Raw genomic sequence first — 24317 nt, 5'->3', positions numbered from 1 at the left:
TCACATAATTGCAGAATGTTTGATCCGTAAGACTGACCTCTGATGCTATCTCTTTCAGGGGAACCTTAATTTGAGGTTCCTAGAAAATCCCTTACAGCAACAACAATAACAAAAATCAGGAGGTACATAGCCTCCCTAAAATTGATCATGAAATTCTGTGTATTTATACACGTATCTGAGAAAGGGCTTATCGCTTGGATGGCCATGGGGTGGAGGCACTGACAAGCCCAGCCTCCTGACTGCATAGTTGAGAATATAAAGACTGCAAAGGTGAAAGGATTTCTGAGGTTAGGAAACTACCTAATTATTTGAACCAAGACTTCTACTCGTGTGTATTCACGACTCACACAAAGACCCTTTCCACAGGCGCAAGTAACAACTGAAAGAGAACTAATTCAGTCAGGTACTCTAGTGATACTGTACACCGCTACAAACCACAAAAGCTGCAGTATTAAAACAGACATGGGGCTGGGCTCAGTGGTTCAGCCTGTAATCCCAGCACTTTGGGAGGCCAAAGTGAGTGGATTGCCTGAGTCCGTGGGTGCGAGACCAGTCCGGGCAGCTTAGCGAGAGATCATCTCTACAATAAATAAAAAATTAGCTGGGCATGTTAGTGCACGCCTGTAGTTCTGGCTACTTGGAAGGCTGAGGTGGAAGGACTGCCGGAGCCCAGCAGGTTGACACTGGGGTGGCTGTGAACATGCCACTACGCTCCAGCCTGGGCCAGAGAGTGAGACTCCAACTCAAAAAACAAAACAAATAGACACAGAATGTGCCCTCTAAGAGTTTATATTTAAAAAGACAGCTAAAAATCTGGCCAGAATAAAATGGTAATGCCAACTCCAGAAAGTGATTTTTTTTTAAGAACATACATAAGCAGATGAGAACAAAGAAACACACACACACACACACACACACACACAAACAAAATGATCAATTTTTTACTGGTTTCCCTATATGGAATTTCCATAACAATTACTTTTTTAAATGCTGCTGCTTTAACTCTTTTTAAAAAACAGCTAAAGTAATAACTCAGCAAGTTATATGTTTTAAAATGATTATGCCTTTAATAAATATGTGCTAAATATCTGTTAAAATGCTTTTTAAGTATTTGACTCGAAATCTAAGTATCTAACTAGATTACAACAAATAACTGGAACAGATTAAAAACCACTGCAAGTGGATACTGGGTTAGTACTAGTTTAAAAAAAAAAAAGAGCATTAGAAACATTGAGAACCTAGCTAATGAATAACTAGCACAGCTAGAACTAAGTTTTTTAATCTTAAAAACAAAACTATTGAATATCTTTTTTTGAATCAGCGTCTCACTCTGTCACCCATGCTCTCTGTCACCCATGTTCCCAGCCATGACAACCCAAACCAGCTGGCTCAGGGGACCCTCTGTCTCAACCTGCCAAGTAGCTGGAATTACAGGCATGGGCCACCATACCTGGCTAACTCTTTAATTTATTGTAGAGATATGGTCTCTCAAGTTGCCCAGGCTGGTCTCAACCCCTGGGGTCGGGCAATCCTCTTGCCTTTGCCTCCTAAAGTGCCAGGATGACAGGCGTGAGCCACTGTGCCCCGCTGAAGCTATTGAGTATCTTTATTTAACAAGTGGAACACTACACAAAAATTTTTTTAAGTACAAATTTTTTTGAATGGAAACTGAGAAGAGAAAGAAAGGTCAAAAACAATTATTGAAACCAAAAAGCCCATCTAAAATAAACAGCAGACAATTATTTTCCCATAAATTTTTAACTTACGACAGTTAGATTTACTCCTACCTTAAAAGTTTTTCTTGGCCAGGCTCGGTGGCTCAGCCTGTAATCCCACGCCTTTGGGAGGCTGAGGTGAGTGGATGGTCTGAGCCCGCGGGTTTGAGACCCGCCTGGGCAGGCGAGACCTCATCTCTACAATAAATCAAAAAATCAACTGGGTGTGGTAGTACGCGCCTGTAGTTCCAACTACTTGGAAGGCTGAGGCAGAAGGATCGCCGGAGCCCAGCAGGTCGAGGCTGCGGTGGCCGGGAGCAGCCACTGCACTCCAGTCTGGGTGACGGAGTGAGTACTCCGACTCAAAAAAAAAAAAAAAAAGTTTTTCTCCAAACCCTATCAAAATAATCATAGCAGTAGCAATCACACTAAGAAAATGACTGTACTATGGTTGGCAGAATGTTTAGATGATTCCCAAAATTATTTTACACATATATGTATGTATGTATGTATGTATTTATTTATTTATTTTTTGAGTTGGAGTCTCACTCTGTCGCCCAGACTGGAGTGCAGTGGCCGCTCCCAGCCACCACAGCCTCGACCTGCTGGGCTCCAGCGATCCTTCTGCCTCAGCCTTCCAAGTAGCTGGAACTACAGGCACGCACTACCACGCCCGGCTCATTGTTTGATTTATTGTAGAGATGAGGTCTCGCCAAGTTGTCCAGGCGGGTCTCGAACCCGCGGGCTCAGGCAATCCACTCATCTCAGCCTCCCAAAGGCGCGGGATTACAGGCTGAGCCACAGAGCCCGGTTTGTATTTATTTTTTAAATGTATACCATCACGGCTCACTGATTCAGAACACTGATGTACTTATCATAATACATAATCATATTTTATTAGGTAATCCAGGAAATTTGGCTCCCAATACCTTCCAGCCTGCTGGAAGTAAACATGTATGTTCTCGTGAGACGTTTAGTCAAATACAATTTTCAATCCTTTGTATGTATAGAGCATATTTCACTTCAAATTTATGTTTCCTCTTCAACACAAAAGGATTAGAGAATGTTTATCACACTTCACATTCAGTTCTTTGTAGGTACCTACAGCACAGGACACGAGGAGGTCACCAAAGTAGGCACCCATTGTAAAGAGGAGAGAGTTGGGTCTAAGAAGGGTTAGATGTTGCCCAAATTAGAACTCCTCCTTGATCCACCAATTTAAGAAATACTTTCCAACTTACCATAAGGTAGTTACAAGCCCCCAAAGACTTTACTGATGGCAACTGAAAGGAGGAAGAAAGCATCAAGTCTCATGGGAGAAAGAGGTGAGGCCAGGTGTGATGGCTCAAGCCTGTAATCCCAGCACTTTGGGAGGCAGAGATGAGAGGACTGCCTGATCCCAGGTGTTGGAGACCAGCCTGGGCAACATGGCAAGACCTTGTCTCTACAGTAAGTCAAATATTAGCCAGGTGTGGTGGCGCACACTTGTGGTTGCAGCTACTTGGAAGGCTGAGGCAGAAGAATCGCGTGAGCCCAGCAGGTTGAGGCTGCGGTGGCCGTGAGCGTGCCACTGCACTCCAGCTGGGTAACAGTGAGACACCACCTTAAAAAAAATGAAGCCAGGCTCGGTGACTCAGCCTGTAATCCCAGCACTTTGGGAGGCTGAGGTGGGTGGACTGCCTGAGCCCGTGGGTTCAAGACCTGTCTGGGCAACTTGGTGAGATCTCACCTACAATAAATGAAAAATTAGCTGGGTGTGGTAATACGCGCCTGTAGTTCTGGTTACTTGGAAGACTGAGGCGGAAGGATTGCCGGAGCCCAGTAGGTTGACGCTGGGGTGCCCGTGAGTGTGCCATGGCACTCCAGCCTGGGCAACGGGGTGAGACTCCAATTTAAAAAAAAAACAACAACGAAAGAGGTGAGAGGCACCTTTCATACAGTAGGGTTCTGGTAAGGGGAGTAAATGTTGCCATGGAAACCCACAGAAAGAGGGCCCAACCGACTGGTCTTTTGAGGACCAAGAAACGCTTTCCAAATAGCTAAATCCAAGCTAAGACCTAAGGGACTAGGAGACATTTACACCAGAAAGATGTGGGCTTTCAAACCAATGAAACATCACCTAAAAAGCTTCAGAGGTGAATGAAGAAACTGTGTTTAAAGCACTTAATGTAGGGGCAGACAGAGCAGTCCAGGAAAGGCAGGTGAGGAAGGCGGGACTATCTGAAGACAATGAGAACACAACCCTTCCTGCAGGAGAGCCACACAGTCGGAGCCGTACTTTGGAACTCTCTGGCTACGGTGAGAGCAATAATCCAGACAAGAGCAGACAGCTCCCTAAACAAGGGTAGCGCTGAGAAAACAGATAACTGGACTAGGGAGTATTCAAAGGGTGGCTGGGCCCCGAGGGTGCCAGGTGGAATGAAGAAGGAAGGAGTCACCGAGTTCGACACTGAGCTCTTGCAAAAGCTGCAGTGGGGCAACAGTTCGGGCGTGTTGCAGGACAAGCTTAGATTGAAGCTTCTCTGCGAGTTATCCAAAAAGCTGAAACGCTAAGGAGCTGGATTTCAGAGACAGGAATTGAGGCAAGAGGCCACGGCGGGGACACACATTTGGGTGTTATCTGCATGCATACTGTACACGAGATGTGAAGCCATGAGAGTGGCTGAATTTACCTGAGAGTGACATGCCTGAAGGACAGAAACCCGATGGGTATTTCAGCAACCACAAGAACCTCCAGGAAAGAGTGGTGCGCCACAACAGAGAAGAAAAAGCTTTTACAGAGTGTTGCCAGTCACATGAAACACTGCAGTGGGGTGACTGGGGTAAGGAAGGAAACATGCCCCACAGGCTCAGCAACGAGGAGGTCACAAGAGCCCTGGGTTCAGCGACCAGGTGGTGCCAAAGCCCCAAGGGGGCAGCCGACGGGGAAATGGGGAAGAACAGGACAGCCAACAAGGCATTCCCCGGGTGTGGCCTGAGCAAAAAGGGACAAAGACAGTGCAGGAGACTTGAAGTTTGGGTGACTTGACTATTCTGGCAGGAGGAAGAAGAAAAGAATGGGCACAGACAAAAGATGCTTGCAGGAGGGCTGTCTGGAAGTGGGTGTTCCCATCCAACTCAGCAAGGTAGCCCGCAAGCACGGGTTACCGACGCGTTCGACACGCTTTTCACTTCTCTAGCTTATAAAGAAACTGTAATCTCATCCTATGCGCCCCCTTCCAGAAGGCCTCAACTCCTTCAAAGTGAATCCAGAAACCCTACTCAGCCAAAATTTCCTCTGGCTAACAGCTCTCTCTAACCTGTGTACACACACTGTGCACAGGCACGCATGCACACACACGCATGCTCACACACATACACACGTCTAGTTCAGAGCGGGCTCCGTGCCGTCGTCCTAGAGCAGACAGTTTCAGCATGCGCTGAACTTCACCCCACCCATTCCTTTTGGGAGCCATCTCCTCACCTTATATTCAAGATCTGACAACTATCAGATGGTGCAAGGTCAAGCACTTTTTTTTTGAAAAGAGAAAGAAAGATTCTGAAATGTCACAAGACAGTTACAGAAATCCCCCACGTACAAGAGACGAAAGGACCAGACGACCGGATGACGACAACGGCTAGCTCCTGTTGGACACTCCTGCCATCTGGTCTGGGTGCTGAGTGAAGACGACTCTTCCTCGACCCACCATATCAGGATTTAGCAGCACCACTGGCAGCCCATTGACCCAGTAGGCTGACATAGTATTACTCCTTAAAACTACCCAAAATTCACAATGAATACCGAAAGATGCTATTAGGGAAGCCTCAATTTGGGATGATTAAATAAGCAATGTACCACTGAAGCCAAATATATTCTATAAGCAACTACTTTCTAAATGACACACTAGTTAGCCAAATACAATAAAAACATCTATTTTGCAATTTGTGATCATTGTGATCGATGCTCAAAGGCATTGATGCCTTTGGGTGCCAACAAGGTAAAACATGCCAACTTCATGAGTACCTCAAATAAACAGTTTCAATACATGAGATCACAGAGTAACGCTGAACACAATATAAAACAATTTCAAGGATGTAGTAGTTACTAATTACAAATCAATTTCTATGTATTTTTTATATAGGTACTCTTTCACTAAGGAGAATATTTTATTCTATTGGCATAAGTGAAAGCAACGAGATGGCTTTCTTTAAAAACATCGTGTATTTGAATCACTAATCAATCTTGGTATCTCTAAAAGGAGACAGGCTAGTATTATGTTACTCAAAATACAACACGGCACATATGACATATTCTTATCTAAAATATTAAACCTTAATCTAATCAAAATTCTAGGAATCATGAAGAACATGTTCAACAATGTCAGAAAGAAATAATTACCCAAATCCAGTAATGTGAGGGACGCTCTATAGGATAAACAAGTCAACTTTTTCCAACAAATTAACAGTACATTAAAAAAGGACAGGCTCGGTGGCTCAGTCTGTCATCCCAGCACACTTTGGGAGGCCGAGGCGAGTGGATTGCCTGAGCCCGCAGATTCAAGACCAGCCCGGGCAACCTAGCAAGACCTTGTCTCTACAATAAATCAAAAATTAGCCGGGTGTGGTAGCACACGCCTGTAGTTCCGGCTGCTTGGAAGGCTGGGGTAGAAGGATCTCCGGAGCCCAGCAGGTTGACACTGGGGTGGCCGTGAGTGTGCCGCTCCACGCCAGCCTGGGTGACAGAGTGAGATTCCAACTCAAAAAATAAATAAAACAGTGCCAGGCGTGGAAGCACGCAACCATAGCACTAGTTACTCAGGAGGCTGAGGTGAGAGGATCACTTGAGCCCAGGAGTTCAAGGTTACAGAGAGCTGTGACTGCATTACTGCACGCCAGCCTGAGCAGCAGAATAAGACTGTGTCTCTAACAAAAATAATTGAAAAAGAACAGAGAGAAGACTGCTAGAGAATACAGAGGTTTAAGTTAGACAACAACCAAGTGCAATATGCAGACTCTGGATGCTGACTACAACAAACCAACTTTGAGAAAATCAGGAAATAAGAACACAGTCTAATCTTGTACCTAATACAGCATATTACTGAAAAGTAATTTTGCTCATTTAGGTCTAATAATGGGTATTTAAAAAATTCCTTACCAATTGGAACTGATACTTGCTATTTTAAAAAGGAAAAGAATAGAAAGAGAAAGATTCAGAATTTTTAGTAACTTTGAACCAAAGAGCTTCTCTTGGAAGGCTTAAGTTATTCTTCCCACTACCAAACTCAAGGAAAAATTGTGTAAGTCATACAAATGCTACTAGCAGTTTTCAACACATTCACTTTCTTTCTCTCCTCCTTTCTTCTCGATTTGTCATACGGCTAGGAGGTAAATTCAGACGGCATTAACTCTGGTTTACTACCACCCTCCGTTTCCTCATCTGTAAGCGCAAATGTGGTGGATAACTTACTTCCAGTCTCTTTAAGGTGTGCAAATGAAGGCCATTATTAGCAAAAGCCTAGAACAAGATTGGAAGGATTTGGAAATGTCCATTTTACAGATAAACAAACTGAGGCACAGAGACATCGAGAGATTTTCGGGGTCATGCTACTAATTAGCGACAGAGCCAAGCCAAGAACCCAAGTCTTGGAGGTATGGGGGTCTCATACTCACAGGGAGGAGCTCTCATTCTTTACTGACCTTCCCGTGTTCCTTCCTCACGTGGGATATGTACACATCTCTCTGCGTGAACAGGCGGTCACATTCCCAGCACGTCCACCCAGGACTGGCCACCTTCTTGGGTTCCATGGATTTCTTCACAGGAGATGGAGACTTCTTTTCCAACTTCTCCTTCCCATTCATAGACTTGGGGTCCTCTTTGTTCTGATTTGCTGAATTCTGAGTCGCAGGCTTAATGCTCAAAGGCAAATTGATACCCAAGTTTGGAGGTCCTTCGATACTTTTCAATGTTCCATGCATAGACTACATCACAAAAAGAAAAGAAATAGCTATTACAAATCACACCACTCAAAGAAACTACACGTCAACTATCTTAATACTTTTCACATAGATATGTATATACACATCACAGATTTATTCCCACAGGATTTTATGTACATTCAGAATTATTTCTTAACATAATAAGGAAGAAAACCTAGGCTAAATACACATTTTAAAAGAGATAAAGGAACACTAGCTTTTATGACTGCTGTCAGTCCTCCATGTCTAGTTACAGATGAGTCTCCAAACTTATTTATTTGTGCCATTTTAACCCTTTGCACTCAGAGACATCTCGTGGATTGCCTACAGGCAATTAGACTACGTTTTTTTATGAAACAGGGAGAAACAAATCACTGCATATTAAACAGCACAGAGTTGGAACCAATTACTTTATTGTAACGTTATTGAGCACATAATGGAATTTTGGACGATGAGGAATTCACTTACTAAAGAAAAATCACAATGTTATGTCTTATATTTTTCTAACGTGTGGTCACGTGTGGAACAGTCACCGACAGGTACTGCAGATGCACTGATACAAGTTGTGCAATAGCAATTTGTGTGACATCTTCCACCTGGTGTTCCTCTATTCAAACAGACAGTGCAGTCTTGTTTTCTTCCTCCCACGTTAATAACATGTAATTTCTTGTCCAGTCTGTTGTTTGAAAAAGATGTGGAAGGACATACACGATTCCTGAAAACCCCTTCTCAACTGACGGAACATATCTCAGTATATATTCCATCGCTTTATTTGTTTTTTCATGTAATCTGAATAGAAAGCTCCAAGGAAATATACATTTTTTTCAAAACCTTGTGCTGGCTTAAGTGTGTCCTATATAGTCACCAGCAATCTCCTTATGTCTCCTGAAAAGGGACATCTGAGTGGTTTGTTAGTTTTTTTTGATAAAAGATTTATTAGCATAATTTTTAAAATATCTGCCATTTCCATTGTAAAATTTGCATAGATTGGTGCTTGTTTTATAGAAAGCAAATATGTTTTGATAAGAACAAATCACTTCTATTTGTGTTTTTATGAAAAATAGTTTATAAAGTATTACCCTTAAAATAGGAAATTCTGACTTTTAGTGTTTTTGATTGACTTGCTAGATTTACGATGTCCCCTTAGAAGGGACATCCAAGTGCAAAGGGTTAAAATGATTATTGTTTTTTGAGTTGGAGTCTCACTCCATCACCCAGGCTGGAGTGCGTGGCACACTTACAGTCACCCCAGTGTCAACCTGTCGGGCTCCGGCGATCCTTCTGCCTCAACCTTCCAAGTAGCCAGAACTACAGGCACGCTACCACGCCTGGTTAATTTTTTTTTTTATTGTAAGATGAGGTCTCGCTGCCCAGGCTATTCTCGAACCCGTGGGCTCAGGCAATCCCCTCACCTCGGCCTCCCAAAGTACTGGGATTACAGGCTTGAGTTCCCATGCCTGGCAATTAAAATTAATTTAAGACCCCTATATTGTCCAAATTAATCCTGGTACTCTATCCTTCCCTCACAACCCAGAGTGAGCCCTGTCTACAACAAACCATTTCTGGAGAACATTTTATTTTCTAGTCAGCCCAGAAATGTTTAAACAGGCTAACATACCATCAGGTATTTGACTAGAACGAACCAATCTGAACAAACAACTAAGACCAATATGTTAACAGAAAACCTTTCTCCTTTTTGCATGCCTTTCACATTCTTGGAAAACTTGTAACAGCTTAGGGTTTTGCTGGGTTTTTCTGGGTAATTCTCATCTCCCTACACCCTATCCAAATCCATCCTTTCTTGCCAATAGCACCTAGGCTTGAGAACTAATGATCCTCAAGTCCTTTGAAATTGTTTAGCTGTCTATAGTCATTAACATAATAGCCACAACAGACATCTTCAACTTAAACTCAGTGGATTTCAAATTTGAGAAGGTCAACTGGTGCAGCCTGATTCTAAAGACCCACTCACTTTGGTTTTTGTCTTGTATTCCACAAAAGTGTGGAACCAAAAGGAGGAGAAGGCAAAATATAAAATCTGTGCCTCAAGATACAACTGATCTTGGAACAGGGCCTCCTTATTGATATTCAGGCTTGTCATTAGCCTTCCAATTTCTGAACCTATAGAAAGATGACATGAAAAACCTTTCCTGGGGGGCTTTCACACATGCAGGTCCCCCAGGGTCAGACATTCACTGTCAGGATCTCAGCTCCACATTCAATCTCGACAGATTCACTGTGGAGATCCCTCAGTACACACTCCATCGTGCTTTCTCAAGGTACTATTCTCTGAACAGGACCAAGAACTAGCCAACCTGCTTCAATACCGTCTTCTTTCAGGGAAATAAGTGGGGGTTCTATGATTTTCTCATTAGCAGAGGTTACAAGATCTACCCAAATAGAAAACCGTGAAACCAGTCCATCAAAAAGGGTTGCGGTGAATGCCTGACCATGCGCCTTTGCAAAGAGAAAATGTGAAGCAAGATACAATTTCTAGATAGTCAAAACCTAGACCTCTGCTTCTTTTCCACCACGCAGGGGAGAAGGCTTCCATGTTTCAACGGCCTTTTTCAAAAGAGAAGCTAAGTAAGTTTTGACATTTTGAACCATTTAAAATCCAAAGAAAGCAAAACCTAAAACCCTCTAACGAACTTTTCCTAAGTTTCCAGGTAAAGTTTCTAGTATTTTTATTTTTATTTTAGGATGCAGGATTTATTTAGAGGACAGAAAAGCTCCTACAGTGGCAGGGAACCGGAGAGGGTTGCCCCAAGTTTCTAGTATTTTTGCAAACTGACAAGTTAGCAAGGGGCGGTAGCAAAGTACTCTTTTGCAAGATAACTCTCAAGTACTAAGGAAATTACAGAGATGCAGCACAAAGTTCTGCCATGACAAAAGAGGGCGACTGGCATAGGTGCTGAAAGGAGAATTTCAAATATACTCATCTTATATGGTTAAGTAAAAACAACACTATTAGCTGGACATGGTGGCTCACGCCTGTCATCCCGCACTTTGGGAGGTTGAGGCGAGAGGACTGCCTGAGCTCAGGGGTTCAAGACCAGACCGGGCAACTTGGCGAGACCTCATCTCTACAATAAGTAAATAAATTTTAAAAAATTAGCCAGGCATGGTGGCGCGCGCCTGTCGTTCCAGCTACTTGGAAGGCTGAGGCAAAAGGATTGCCTGAGCCCAGCAGGTGAAGGCTATGGTGGCTGTGAGCATGCCACTGCCCTCCAGCCTGGGCAACGGAGTGGGACTCCAACTCAAAAAAAAAGAGGACGTGAAACCAGCCTCGACCTGCTGGGCTCCGGCGATCCTTCCGCCTCAGCCTTCCAAGTAGCTGGAACTACAGGGGCACGCTACCACACTCAGCTGATTTTTTTTTAATTGTAAGGAAGAGGTCTCACCAAGTTGCCCGGGCAGGTCTCAAACCCATGGGCTCAGGCAATCCACTAGCCTCGGCCTCCCAAAGGGCTGGGATGCATGACAGGCTGAGCCACCGAGCCCGGCCTTCATGTCCTCTTAACTCCTTCCCCATGCAAAAGCTGCACAGCATAGGTACTAGGCAATGTAAATAAGTGACAGGAGCTAAACAGATTATCTTAAAAATAAAAACAAAACAGGGTATTTTTAAAACTTTACCCTCATTCTTCCCCATCCCCAAACACAAACATGTAGGACAACATTTTTAAATGTAGAAAACATACTTCAAATGAGAACGCAAGTGAATATTCCCACTGTTTCATCTCACGTGGTTCTTGTAAAAGTTCGGATGAAATAAAGAATTCGTTCTTCCTTGTGACCACGGGATTTTACCAGCCCTCTTCAGTTTCTAGTTCTTGGAATGTTATCTTCCTCCAAATTCACTATTAACATGATGCAGACCCTAACCACAAAACTGATGGCTCCATTTTCAGACATAAAGATGAGTTCCAGAACGCAAAATACCTTAAAAGCCTCTTAAGAAGCAACTGTTCTTTCTCTTCCTTTATGTTTTGTTTTTGTTGTTATTGTCATGGGTCCATATAGAATGTGTTAAAATATTTTTATCTAATTCCATGCATCCCTATGTTTTTATTACCAGTTTTTAGTTTTTTCCTAGTGATTCACTAAATATTTATTGCCAAAATAACTATGTAATCTTAACCGAAAGTATTTAAAATATCTTAAAAGGATTCTATTGTACTTCATGTAAAAATGCTGCAATACGTCTCCCATGCATCTCATTCACCCTAGAAATGTCACAACCATCACTATCTTCACCTCGCCCTGAAAGGGTAGAATCTCCAAGATGTGAAGTTCATTTGTAATAGGTAATTACTCTATATAAATGCAAATATATTCAATGCAAGAAATTTCAAGGACTAATCATCTAACTGACATGAGATTAGAATAATCCAGACTTTATTTGCTCTTTAAACAGAACTGTCTTTTTGTATAATCTATTTTTAAAAGAGCAAAACTAAGAGACTGAGTTCCTGGTAATATTGGGTCTCTTGTTTCTCTGTTTAAAAAGTAAGTCATTTTAATCTCGGAAAGCCAACGGTTATTATCTCCTAATCACACAAAGAATAAAATTGCTTAACCTATCACAGTGCACAGCTAAGAAGCTAGAACTAAGCACCGGCCTTAGGAAGCTTAAAGGGCTATAAATAGATTTCTGTGCCTCTTTTGAGGGTTGGAAAGTAAACCATCCAAACTGGGCGTTTACTCATTTCATTAACTGAATACCCACCAGAGACCAGGTACTATGCTACATCCTAGATATTTAATGGTCCAGTTACACGCAATCTGTATGGGGGAAAAGAAACTAAACGATCTGGGGGCATCAATTGTAATGCAAATTCAAAAGCTTAAATGATTTCAAGGGGGGAACCTTCACTTTTTCCAAAATATACCAATACGTGTACAAATTAACAGAATTCATCAGAGCCCCAGTCTATTTCTAAATCTTATACAACACAGCGTTCTCTGAAAGGTAAACTTCACAATCATCATTTTCACATATAAAAAACAGAACCCTAATATCTCATTACTCTTTCAAAATAGGGCATGTCTTGGTTCCTTTTCACTGATCTTTCACAGCAGGCAGATGAAGATTCCTGAATAAAAAGCACCCACAGTCAAGGGACACACAACGATAGCAAGTAAGCTGCTCACTGACAACCACCCTCGTTGGCGAGGCACGCTTTATAGTCCTCTGCAGCTCAGCCTTGACTTACGACCAGCCGATGTATCTGCAATTCATTTAAAGGAGAGGATAGATGCACACACACCTTGATATGGTCCATCATAAGTTGCTTCTGTGCATATAAGAGAGAACAGTCTGGACACTTGAAAACAGACACCTTCTGGTTTTCAATGTGTTGGTCAAAGTGGCGATACAGCAAGGTTTGCAGGGTGAACACAGTGTCGCACATGGAACACTTATATATTATTCTAAAACAGAAGAAGTGCAGCAAATCAAGTCAGTCAGCCTCATCTCTCGAGTACTTAACAGCTGAAGAACTCAAGAGTTCCGCAGAAGCACATTGAGAACACACAAACACAGTAAGAAGAACAAAGTTTAGCTTTCAAACCGACTTCTGAATACAGCGGGCATCACTGAATTGCAGAGTAAGCGTAACATTTTGAGTAAAGACACATTCAGCTACATTTATTTAGAAGTTTAAATTAATCATCATTTTATTATACTCACAAATCTACAACTGGCACACGTTTGTACAAAGTCTTCACGTTAGTTACTTTAACAGGGCAAAAGCATCCTTCCTTTATTTCTTAAGATCAGACAAGGCAAAATAGCTTAATAGTAGTACCTTAAAACTGGAAAAACAATCTAAATTTGGCTAATGAACTAAGTAGGCCTATTCAACCCCAATGTTTTCTTTTAGAGCTAGTAGTAATTTTACATTTGAATGCCAACCAACATTTCTATACCTGTTCTTAACATAGGAGCCTTATGTCAGTAAACAATTATATACTGAAATGAAGAAACAAGAAAGAAAATCCATACCACTGTTGTTTCAAAACTTGAATGCTTCTTGTGCTCTAAATGGCTTAAAATACCCACTATAAACTACTGCTCTTTTTATTTTTTTTTTTGAGTCAGAGTCTCACTTCATCGCCCAGGCTTGAGTGCAGTGGCACGCTCACAGCCACCCCAGCCTTGACCTGCTGGGCTCAGGCAATCCTTCCGCCTCAGCCGTCCAAGTAGCTGGAACTTCAGGAGTGTGCTACCACGCCTGGCTAATATTTTAGATATACTATAGAGACAAGGTCTCACCAAGTTGCCCGGGCTGGTCTTGAACCCCTGGACTCAAGCAATCCTCTCGCCTCGGCCTCCCAAAGTGCTGGGATTATAGGCTTGAGCAAACCACGCCCGGCGACTACAAACTATTTCTATACCTAATATGTTACTACCAAGCAGCCTCCTCAAATTAACTCAGTAGGCCTGAATTCTGAACATAACCCCTCCTTCCCATCTACACTCTTCACTGGAGTGTGGGCGAAGAGGTCTGCAGGGTTTAAAGGACTGAGTCTCCCTGTTCCCAACCTCTGCCTCCAATGGATCAGATCAGTCTCTTGTGAACAGCTCTCACCACCACAGGTCACCTGTTTTCAATAACTGTTTCAGGTCATCCTGGCCCTCAGGGGAGGCCCTCGGGAACCTGCATCTCCTCTGGAAAACTAAGAACAGGCACGAAACATTCAAGGGAGCGGCTTAGGGAAAGGTCAGAGAAAACAGACTGAACGTGACAAGAGATGCAAAGAGGAAGGCAAAGATCTCCCCGATTTCTACAGCAACAGTGCAAGGCTTGCCTCCTCCCGTCACCAGCCTTCCCTCTCAGAGAAGCATTTCTCACTCAGCTTCAAACCTCCCAGCATAATTCTGCCCCAAAATGTCAGCTTTAGCTTTGTCATTTTCTACATCAAGATTTATGAATTTAATAGGAGGGGCATGTTTTCCCAAGGTCTTGATGCATTACTTAGGCCGGGCACGAGTACCCTTGATGGGGAGGGTGTTTCTGAAGATCAGATAAGGTTATGTAGGACTTTACAATGCAGCCCAAATTGGTAGCTAAGGATGTGTCATCATTATTAGCCTTAACAGGTGTGACAGAGACACTCATTTCCTCACTGTTGGAAACAACTCAGTGTTGTGAACAGCTCAAACATCTAATAATATAAACGGCTAAATAGAATAGCTACAAAAAGATTTGTTTAAATGATGAGGCATATACCAATGACAAGGAAAGATTTTCATAAAAATTAAAACTACAGATAACAAGACAGATGTATGATATGGCCACATTTTTACAGGGTACAGAAGATAAACAGAAGGCATATAATTGTCATCTCTGCTGGATGATAGTATACATATTCTTTTAATTGTTTTGTTTGTCTATGTTTCCTTTTGTTTTTCTGTAATTAACATACAACAATTTTTTTAAAAAGAATAGCCTCAAGAAAAGAACTGAGATTTACTAGCTGGGCCAAGAATTTCCTCAGGATTCAATTCTCACGTTTCCAGAAATAACTGCTTCATGAAAAATGGCATGGCTCCTTTTATTCCTGCAGCATTCCTTTGGGGAGGGATGTTGTTTGTTTTGATGTGTTGCCTCACACTTGATGACAGAGAAAGTATAAAACAGGAGATTATCTATTTACTTAGACATCTTTTTGAGGAATCTGGGGAACAGGTTGTTGGTATAACAAGAGAACACCTCTCCACAAAACACTAGTGAGTATCAAGGGGCAAATGGTGACTGCACAGCAGAGAAACCTGGCACATACCAATTTGACTCGATGATGAAGGGTCGTGTCACCACTAAGTGTACTGACTGTGCCTCCCAATGTGACTCCCTGAAAAGATACAGCATCACTGCTGGGGCATCCCTGCCCAGAGCACGTGAGGGTCCAGGGACAGACCAGGTGAGGGTCAACCTCAGAATGAGAGGACTGTATCCTCTTCTGAAGAGCCAAAGACATGGGGGGGAGTGAGCAACTGTTCCAGATGGAAAGACAAGCATCTTTTTGGTGGGAGGCATAACACATCGAAGTGTTTACACCGTAATACCTCTTTACTCCTAAATACAAACGGTGTGTGGGGGGTGCAATTACTGTAAATGCTAGCAAGTGAGGAATCTGGGGATCTGGGGGTAGGGGAATGCACTGGTTACTGTAAATGCTAGCGAGTGAGGAATCTGAGTGAAAAGAATGCAAAACTTATCTGTACATTCTTCTAACTCTTGTAAAATAAAAACCATTAGAAATTATGCTGATTCCTTTTAAAGCCCAAATACCACAAACCTCACAGGCATAGTTTCTAGGGACTGAACATGAGTATGAACAAATTCTCCAGCGGCAATGGAAAAACCCCAGGGAGACAGGATGCCAGGCAGAGAGGAGGAAGGCATTCAAGACAGGGACAGACCCCTGTGCACAAAGCAGAGGTCTCCTGGGTGCAGCGCGCGGGGAACAGTGAGAACCCCAGGACGGCTGGGTTCCCAGGGATGGAGGAGCGGTGGGGGAAGGGTGCCGTTGAGCTGAAAAGGGTTTGGAAAGCCAAACCCAAAGGCCTGGCTATAATCCTAAATGCAGGACTATGTGAGTGGCCCGGTAACTACCGTATCGCAGGGGTTGGGGGACACGGAGGGAGGAGAAGGAGAGAGAAGAGGTCAGAGAAGGCGCACGGAAGGAGAAAGAGAAAAGAAGAGGAAGATGAAATCAAGGAAAAAAACAGAGTCGGGTCAAACTTACAGCAGCCCAAACTCCAGAACAGTGCTGCAGCTGAACAGGGGTAACAACAAACGAAGGAAGGACTCTAAGCTCTGACACTGCTGCCTACCCTGCCTGCATTGCCACCAACTGAATCCAACCAGGTGCAAGGGACTCCCCTCTGCATACCTAATCCCCTCGGGTCCAGTGAGATGGGTTTACGCTTCCACCATCTCACAGATGGGGCACTAAGACTTAAGAGAGGTTAGATCATGTGCTTGGTGTTAAATAAATCCCAGGGCCACGGTTCAAATTCAACTTTCTCTGACTCTGCAGTCTTCTACTGTGCTTTTTTTTTTTCTTCTACTGTGATTCTAGTTCTGCAGGTTTAATTTCTTAGGAACTTGTTCGAAAACTGTGTGTGTCTTATATAATTCTTAAGTTTGGAGTTCTCATTTCTCCACTTACATACACTTGAAACTTGCAAAGAAAAGGAAGATACAGCAAAGAATCTGCTGTTAATCAGATGTCAAGGAAAAAGAAAAAAAAGACACAAAACTGTTTCCCCATAAAATACAGGAGTGGACTTTCAAAATAACCTCACACTATACAGAAAAGATTAAAGGGTGTTCCAAGTTTCCTTTTAAACAGCAGGGAAATCTGCCTCCCCACATGCTGGAAAACAAGAAGCAAAGTGCTTACAACAGTACCTGGCACTGTGTAAGCGTTTTTTAAATAAAAACTTACGTCATGCTTTTTGAACTGAGGTGTAGGGATAATAGGACTTCATGAGTGTATTTTCAGACATCCATGTGTTTTCTAAGGGGCTGGGGATATTTTAACATTAAAAATTAAAGCAAATCATTTGCATAATTTTGAATCCTAATTTCAGGATGACCTGTTCATCAAGTACAGCTGAGAGAGTTCAGAGCCCAAGGCTCTGTGGAATGGGGACTCATTACATGTGCTGGACTAACATAAACAGGATACAGATGAAGTTGATGCCGAAAGGAAACTTCTAGGTCACACGCAGGCCGAAAGGCTGCAGGATGAAAGCTTTCACAGCAGCTTCAATCAGAAAGGGGGTGAGGGAAAGTTATCCGAGGCCCACGGCAGGACAGGACGGTGGAACCCAACGGAGCTGACACAGCACCCGTGGCCAGGCTGCGGCAAGGGTCTGGGGCCGCCAGCAGCCACTCACACCGAGCCAGGCTGCTAAATTGCAATTGGTCAGTTTGGGGGTTTTGCTTGCCATTTCTTCTGTCAATGTGTTTTAGTTTTACAGTTTGTAATACGGTACCTATTTCTTGGCTTGCACTTGGCAAAACAACCAAAATAGTAAAAAAAATTTTAAAGAAAATACTGGAACAATTTTTTCCTATACGATATTCAAAATGGAGGAATACCGTATTAGCTTATTTTAGTCATTTGCTGCCTTAAGGTTGTCAAGTAACAACTACTATTCTAGATTTCATATACCTTTCAGACAATTAAGCTTGATTTATTTGGATAAAGAACCAAATAGAATTTATATTCACTGGGGGTAAAGGCTGCATTAGTGCCCAGACATCTTACTGTCATGTAAAACTTAAGACACTAAAAGTCACTCATCTCCACCTTCAGGGTGGGGTCAAGACATCAGGATGTATACGGGTCCCCTCATCTGTGATGTGTTTCATTTTGAGGCTCAATTTACAAAGATCAGAGTGAAGGTCCTATTAAAATAAAATTCGGCCGGGCTCGGTGGCTCAGCCTGTAATCCCAGCACTTTGGGAGGCCGAGGTGAGTGGATTGCCTGAGCCCGCAGGTTCGAGACCAGCCTGGGCAATTTGACGAGACCTCATCTCTACAACAAAAAAATCAAAAATTAGCCGGGCGTGGTAGCGCACGCCTATAGTTCCAGCTACTTGGAAGGCTGAGGCGGAAGGATAGCCGGAGCCCAGCAGGTCGAGGCTGCGGTAGCCAGGAGCGGCCATTGCACTCCAGTCTGGGTGACAGAGTGAGCCTCCAACTCAAAATAAATAAATAAATAAAATAAAGTTCAACTTCAACACAGCTTTTCAGAAAACAGTTAATGCTATGGTATTCAACTGTATTCCCCCAAAACGAAATATTACAATAAAACCAGACATAATACATATTTTAAAATATGGTATGTCTTCCCCCAAGAGTTCCTTGATTACAGGCAAAAACACACCAACAGATTTGGACAGCAAACCTACCCTCACATAACTATCCTAACTAATCCAGGTATGAAATGAACATGACCAGGAGCATTTAGTCCAGTGCTGTGTACGCAGTGAAGGAGTGAAGGAACGCAGGAGGGAAGGATGCTTACAGAGTCTCCTGTGCTCCCGACACCGGAACTGTGTCTCATTTTATCCTCTCATAAGCATACCCTCATTTTACAGGGGCAAAAAAAAATGGTGGCAGAGACAGGCGTTATAACAGTCCAACTCACACAGGCAGCGGGGGGTGGGATTCCAACAGCTCCAGGACCCACACTCCTTCCTCTTGGCTAGGAAGCCCCTCACTGCTGAAGAGCCACGTCATAAAAGACTCCACAGAAGCCGGGCTCGGTGGCTCAGCCTGTAATCCCACGCCTTTGGGAGGCTGAGGTGAGTGGATTGCCTGAGCCCGCGGGTTCGAGACCCACCTGGGCAGCAAGACCTCATCTCTACAATAAATCAAAAAATCAGCCGTGCGTGGTAGCGCGCACCTGTAATTCTGGCTACTCGGAAGGCTGAGGCGGAAGGATCGCCGGAGCCCAGCAGATCGAGGCTGCGGTGGCCGGGAGCGGCCACTGCACTCCAGTCTGGGCGACAGAGTGAGACTCCGACTCAAAAAAATAAATAAATAAATAAAAGACTCCACAGAGCAAAAGTTGATCAAATCAAGAGCAAGATTAAAGCAAATAAAATGTACTGGCTATAAAGTCAAATGCAGGAATCCGTGTCTTAAGTTGACTTCATATTAGAAATATTACTTACAAAGTGTATCCTATAAAAAAATTTAAAGACAGGTTTTTTTGTTGTTGTTGTTACAGTTTTCCTAGAACTTATTTGTTAAAATCATCTTAAAAACAAAATAAATAAACAATCACTTGCTGGTTGGGCACAGTGGCGCAAGCCTGTAATCCCTGTAATCTGGGAGGCAGAGGCGAGAGGACTACCTGAGCTCAGGGGTTCAAGACCAGCTTGAGCAACATGGTGAGACCTCATCTCTACAATAAATCAAAAAATGAGTCAGACGTGGTGGCACACGCCTGTGGTTCCAGCTATTTGGAAGGCTGAGGCAGAAGAATCACCTGAGCCCAGCAGGTCGTGGCTGCGGTGGCCATGAGTGTGCCACTGCAGAGTGAGACTCTGACTTAAAAACAAAAAAATAATCACTTGCTAAGTAAAAGTTGATGACAAGAGCATAAATAACAGATGACATTTTTGGATAAAAGTTTTACCTGGGAACAACAGAAAGGTTTGGGTGAGCTACGAGCTGTACTTCAGAAAAATTGGCTTAGTTGCATCACTTTTCGTATCTTATTAAATATTATTCCGCAGAACCACTCCCTCCTCTGAGTTACTAATAAAGTAGTGGAGTGAAAATCAAAAGTCAGTATGACTTACTTTGGTTCTCCTATCTTGATGCCAGGATGCTGTGTGTAGGCGTGGGAATGTGTGCTGGGGGCAGACTTAAACGCCATTGGACAAATAGGACACTTGTAGAAGACTTCACAGTGAGAACCTTGAATGTGAGACTTCAGAGCAGCCACATCAGAGTACACAACATTGCAATGTACACATCTGTTAGAAAAATAAACACACAGTCATTAGCACAAGACCATTACACATGTGTAGCTGTGCAAAAACTGGGTGAAATGAACATATTTCCATAGCCCTTTGAGGTTTCTAGTGACCCTTTTGGAAGTGTATTTTGTCTTTTCTGCTTGTAACACATCAACTTACTTTTTTGTGTTTAAGAGGAAAGATGATGAAGAAGAAAGACAAAACGCAAGCGGCCTGTTTCCTTCCAGCGCCTTTCGTATCTCTAGAACAGATGTCCAGACTCCAGACTGTGAGGAGACTGATGGGGCACAGGGCCCACATCAAGACCAGGGAACACACACGACCCCATGAACTCCTGACCTGGGAGACTTCCACACTGGGTTCTGGCTCCCGGGCCTTGAGGTTCCTACCTGTCCCCAGTACCCAAACGGCATTTCCAACGGAGGAACTCTCCAGCCTAAAGCCTACATCCATAGAGGGGCAGAGAGAAACAAATGAGTCCTGGCACCAAAGCCAGGGACCACTGTTTCCTGGCACACGCTAATGAGGGCAATGTATATGGAGGCTATGGTGGTCCGTAGGTTAGAGAAGGCTGACCACCTAGGCAAAAATACAAGCAGATTTGTATTTGTTTAAGAAATTATATTAATTATAAACTTCTGAAATATCAGGATCTCTAAAAAAATTACCTCTCTAGCTAACCTCCTTACTTTTTTATTTTCTAATAATTTGAGCTTATTTTATTTTCTAATAATTTGAGCTTATTTTCGCTCAAATCTAAATCCTACAGAAACAAAATAAAAAACTGGGACACATTTCTCCCCATCTCATCATCTTCACACAAAGACTCTTTTTTTTTTTCCAGTAGGAGTCTCACTCTGTGGCCCAGGTTAGAGTGCCATGGCTCACTCACGGCCACCCCAACGTTGACCTGCTGGACTCCGGCGATCCTTCCGCCTCAGCCTTCCAAGGAGCCGGAACTACAGCTGCGCCCTACCATACTCGGCCAATTTACTTATTTATCTATTCATTATAAAGATGAGGTCTCGCCAAGTTGTCTGGGCTGGTCTCGAATTCGCGGCCTCCCAAAGTGCTGGGGTGACAGGCTGAGCCACCAAGCCCGGCCGCACAGACTCTTAAGCAACACTGTAACACCTCCATTTGATGACAAAGTCTTTGTTTACACCTGAAGACTATTTAAGAGCGGCCTCTCTGTAGACGCACGAAAGTCTTCAGAGGCACACCTCTAACACAACTGAACATACATGCTGCTGGAAAGAAGGAAGAAAGGACGGGGGGGGGGAAGAAGCAAGGAAGACCCGCAGACAGGGCCTGTCTTCCAGAAGGCAGTGCCTAATTACTTCTATGATAATCTGAGATATTTTTATCCTTAAGAATCTCCCATCCGGATCACAGAGGTGAATGGCGTGTTCTGAAATAAGCATGCCATGTTAGGCTCTGCAAGCCTTTTAAAAAAAAAAATCATTACTGCATTAGCATTTTCAATGTCTTAAGGCGTAAGTTCAGCAACAACATACACATTGAAAACGCTAAATAATAACAAGAGGGAAAAAGGAAAGCCTCTCTACGGGGACTGTTATTTCAGGCAACAGTAGCCACCCGCTGAAATATTTTAGGTTAACTTTCTGTGTTGACTTCAACAGGTGAATGTTCCTCCCTGAGCCGCCTACTCATCAGTAAAATGAGCAGAGCTGGAATCGATCGTTTTTTAGTTGTCCCCAACCCTAGAAGCCCATGACTTCAACGAAAGGGGAAGATTATGTAAAAAGTAGGTAGGCTACTCATGTAACCAGAGGATTTGCCATGCCCTGAACCATAAACAGGAGATTTTCCCATTGACAATGGAAAAGTGGTGTTCAAAGGGCAAAAGACCAAGGAAGGATAAAAATAATAAAGAGACAAGGCACAGGTTCCCCAAAATCACTTGGAGAGGAAGGTTCAAGCTACTGAAGTAAAAAGGAAGTTAAAGTATCTAAACTAAACATGGAATTTTTTGAGGCGGGAGGAAGTAGTTATGACTCAGTCCACAGAGCACCCGAGAGGTCAGGGGAAAACTCTCCTCAATGTGAGAAAAGAAAGAGTAGTTTTTCTTATGTTTTTAAAAACAAAAAAAAAAGTTGTGAAACATCTGCCTACAGGTGAAAGAAAAGGTTCACGGGTAACAGAGGCCAACAGGGAACTTAACTACGACAGGCCAAGAGAAGGCAGCGTTTGAAGGGCTCACGCAGTATCCAAGTGATACCAAAAATCTAGTCTATCAAGAATCAGTCATACACCTGAAGTCCTTTGTGTTCTGGATACCAATTAAGTTTCTTTCTCTATTTCTGGAACAATTTTTTTTTAATGTATACAATCCTATAATAATTTCCCTTTCTAGATCCAGATCCAATGTATCAGAAGGCAGGAAAATTCAGAAAAACATTGGACTTTTCCCAAGTTAACCAAGCGCTAGGGATGACCCCTCGACATCTGGGAGATGGAACAGAGCAAGGAGAGAGAACAAGGCACACCACACCCAGGTGAGAAGGGTAACAAGGGGAGTGAGTGGGGGTGCCGTGTGGAGAGACTCCTCCAGCTAAAGACAAGAGGAACTGAAAATGATTAACCACAGAGCCCAGAGAGAGAAAGTCAAGGCCCAGGGGCTGCCGGGCCCAGTCAAACATGGGACTGGACCGTTATGTGAAAATAATGAAGGCTAAAATAATGTTTCTCTCTTCTAAAGAAGCAGAAAACACCAACTAAATAAGCTTTGCAACAAACAGCTTTTTGTTTCGTTTTGTTTTTCGATTCGTATAGCCTCCAATCCAAAGGGGAAAACACTTAACACATTTTTTCCAAAGCACCAAATTTAAGCAACTCTGAATGGGGCCATAAAACGGAAAAACAAGGATGGTTTTTTCCCAGGTGAGCTGAATACTTTCAGTCCGCATGCAGAGCTTCTGTTTCAGTTTAGGAAAGAAACCAGCCATATCCATGATTGCAGAAGCCTTACTTCCTTTATCCATCCCAACTTAAGCTTACTTTCATTATATTAGAAAAGTAAACTTAAAAGTGAAAAAGTCTGGCATCCGAGATAGGAGCAGCACTTAGAAAATGCGGCAGAGTTGCTTTCTAGTAATCAACACAGAATCCATTAATAATAGTTTCAAAACACGATGATAAGAACCACAGACTCTGCACAGACTCTGTGGACCTAGGGTACCTCTGATTTCCCTGTCTTACCCTACAGCATCCCGTGCTTGGAGCTGGAAGCCAGCAATGCACCAATTTTATAGACAGAGGCACCACAGCACAGAGAGAATACATGAAATTACCACATAACTAGTTATTGGCAGAACTGTTACAAAAAATTCTGCTTTCTCGATTCCCAAGCTACAGGTTTCTGCCAGGCTAGATCCCAATCCATAAACATTTGTGTGTTATGGGTTTGGAGGCACGACATTAAAATGCAAAGTAAGCCTCATAGCTCAGTGTTAGAAAAATGGGCAGAGCCACCCAGGAACCAACGATATCACAACCTAACTTTGAATAGAACCATCAAATCATACCAACTGGATTTCATTTAGATAAAACATAGTTAACTGTACTACAACTAAAAAAAAAAAAACACTGCATATGGGTAGTCTAACATTAAAGTTATCAGGTAGCCACACACTTACTGTGAGGATAAACATATAATGCAGTAACACTTCTATTAACAAAGACACTATGTATCGATGATGTTTCCTTGAGGGATTTCACCTCCATTAGGTGAAAACATAAGAGGCAGAGAAATGCATTTCAAAAGGTCCTAAGATGGAAAATAAAGTTCAACGATATCATCACTCCACACCAGCGAAACTAATATTAGATTTGCCAGATGTGTAAAACGCACATCTGGGACTCTTAGGGGTCAGTGAAGGGGGAGTGGGGGGGGGAGGAAGAAGAGGTTATTTAGAGTAAAGGGCACTCTTCCACAAGGGAGCAACGTTAGAAAAGCACACACACCCAATTCTTCGATGTGGACAAAACAAAGTAATAGATCACTGCACCCTTTCTGTTTTCATTAGAGGAGGGGAAACAGTAAGAGCTGCAGACATGGATGGTCTTCTTGCAGGGGTTAAAATGTAAGACTATGACAACAAAAGTG

The 24317-nt window shown here is 43.0% G+C and overlaps 1 protein-coding gene across 1 annotated transcript in view; it reads right to left on the bottom strand.

Moving 5' to 3' along the window:
* ZNF532 (zinc finger protein 532) overlaps positions 1–24317 on the bottom strand; it is a 79724-nt gene that overhangs the window by 35595 nt on the left and 19812 nt on the right. Inside the window, exons 3-5 of the mRNA XM_021712072.1 lie at positions 20009–20185; positions 12944–13106; positions 7392–7673 (exon numbers count right to left, since the gene is read on the bottom strand). Of these exons, the coding sequence (XP_021567747.1) occupies positions 7392–7673; positions 12944–13106; positions 20009–20185 (622 nt within the window). The remainder of the gene's footprint in view (positions 1–7391; positions 7674–12943; positions 13107–20008; positions 20186–24317) is intronic.

Source organism: Carlito syrichta, unplaced genomic scaffold (assembly GCF_000164805.1).
Source record: "Carlito syrichta isolate Samal-C Ts95f unplaced genomic scaffold, Tarsius_syrichta-2.0.1 Scaffold303038, whole genome shotgun sequence".
NCBI lineage: Eukaryota > Metazoa > Chordata > Mammalia > Primates > Tarsiidae > Carlito > Carlito syrichta.
The sequence above is the reverse complement of the archived record's forward strand: the minus strand, read 5'-3'. Positions and strand labels throughout refer to the sequence as shown.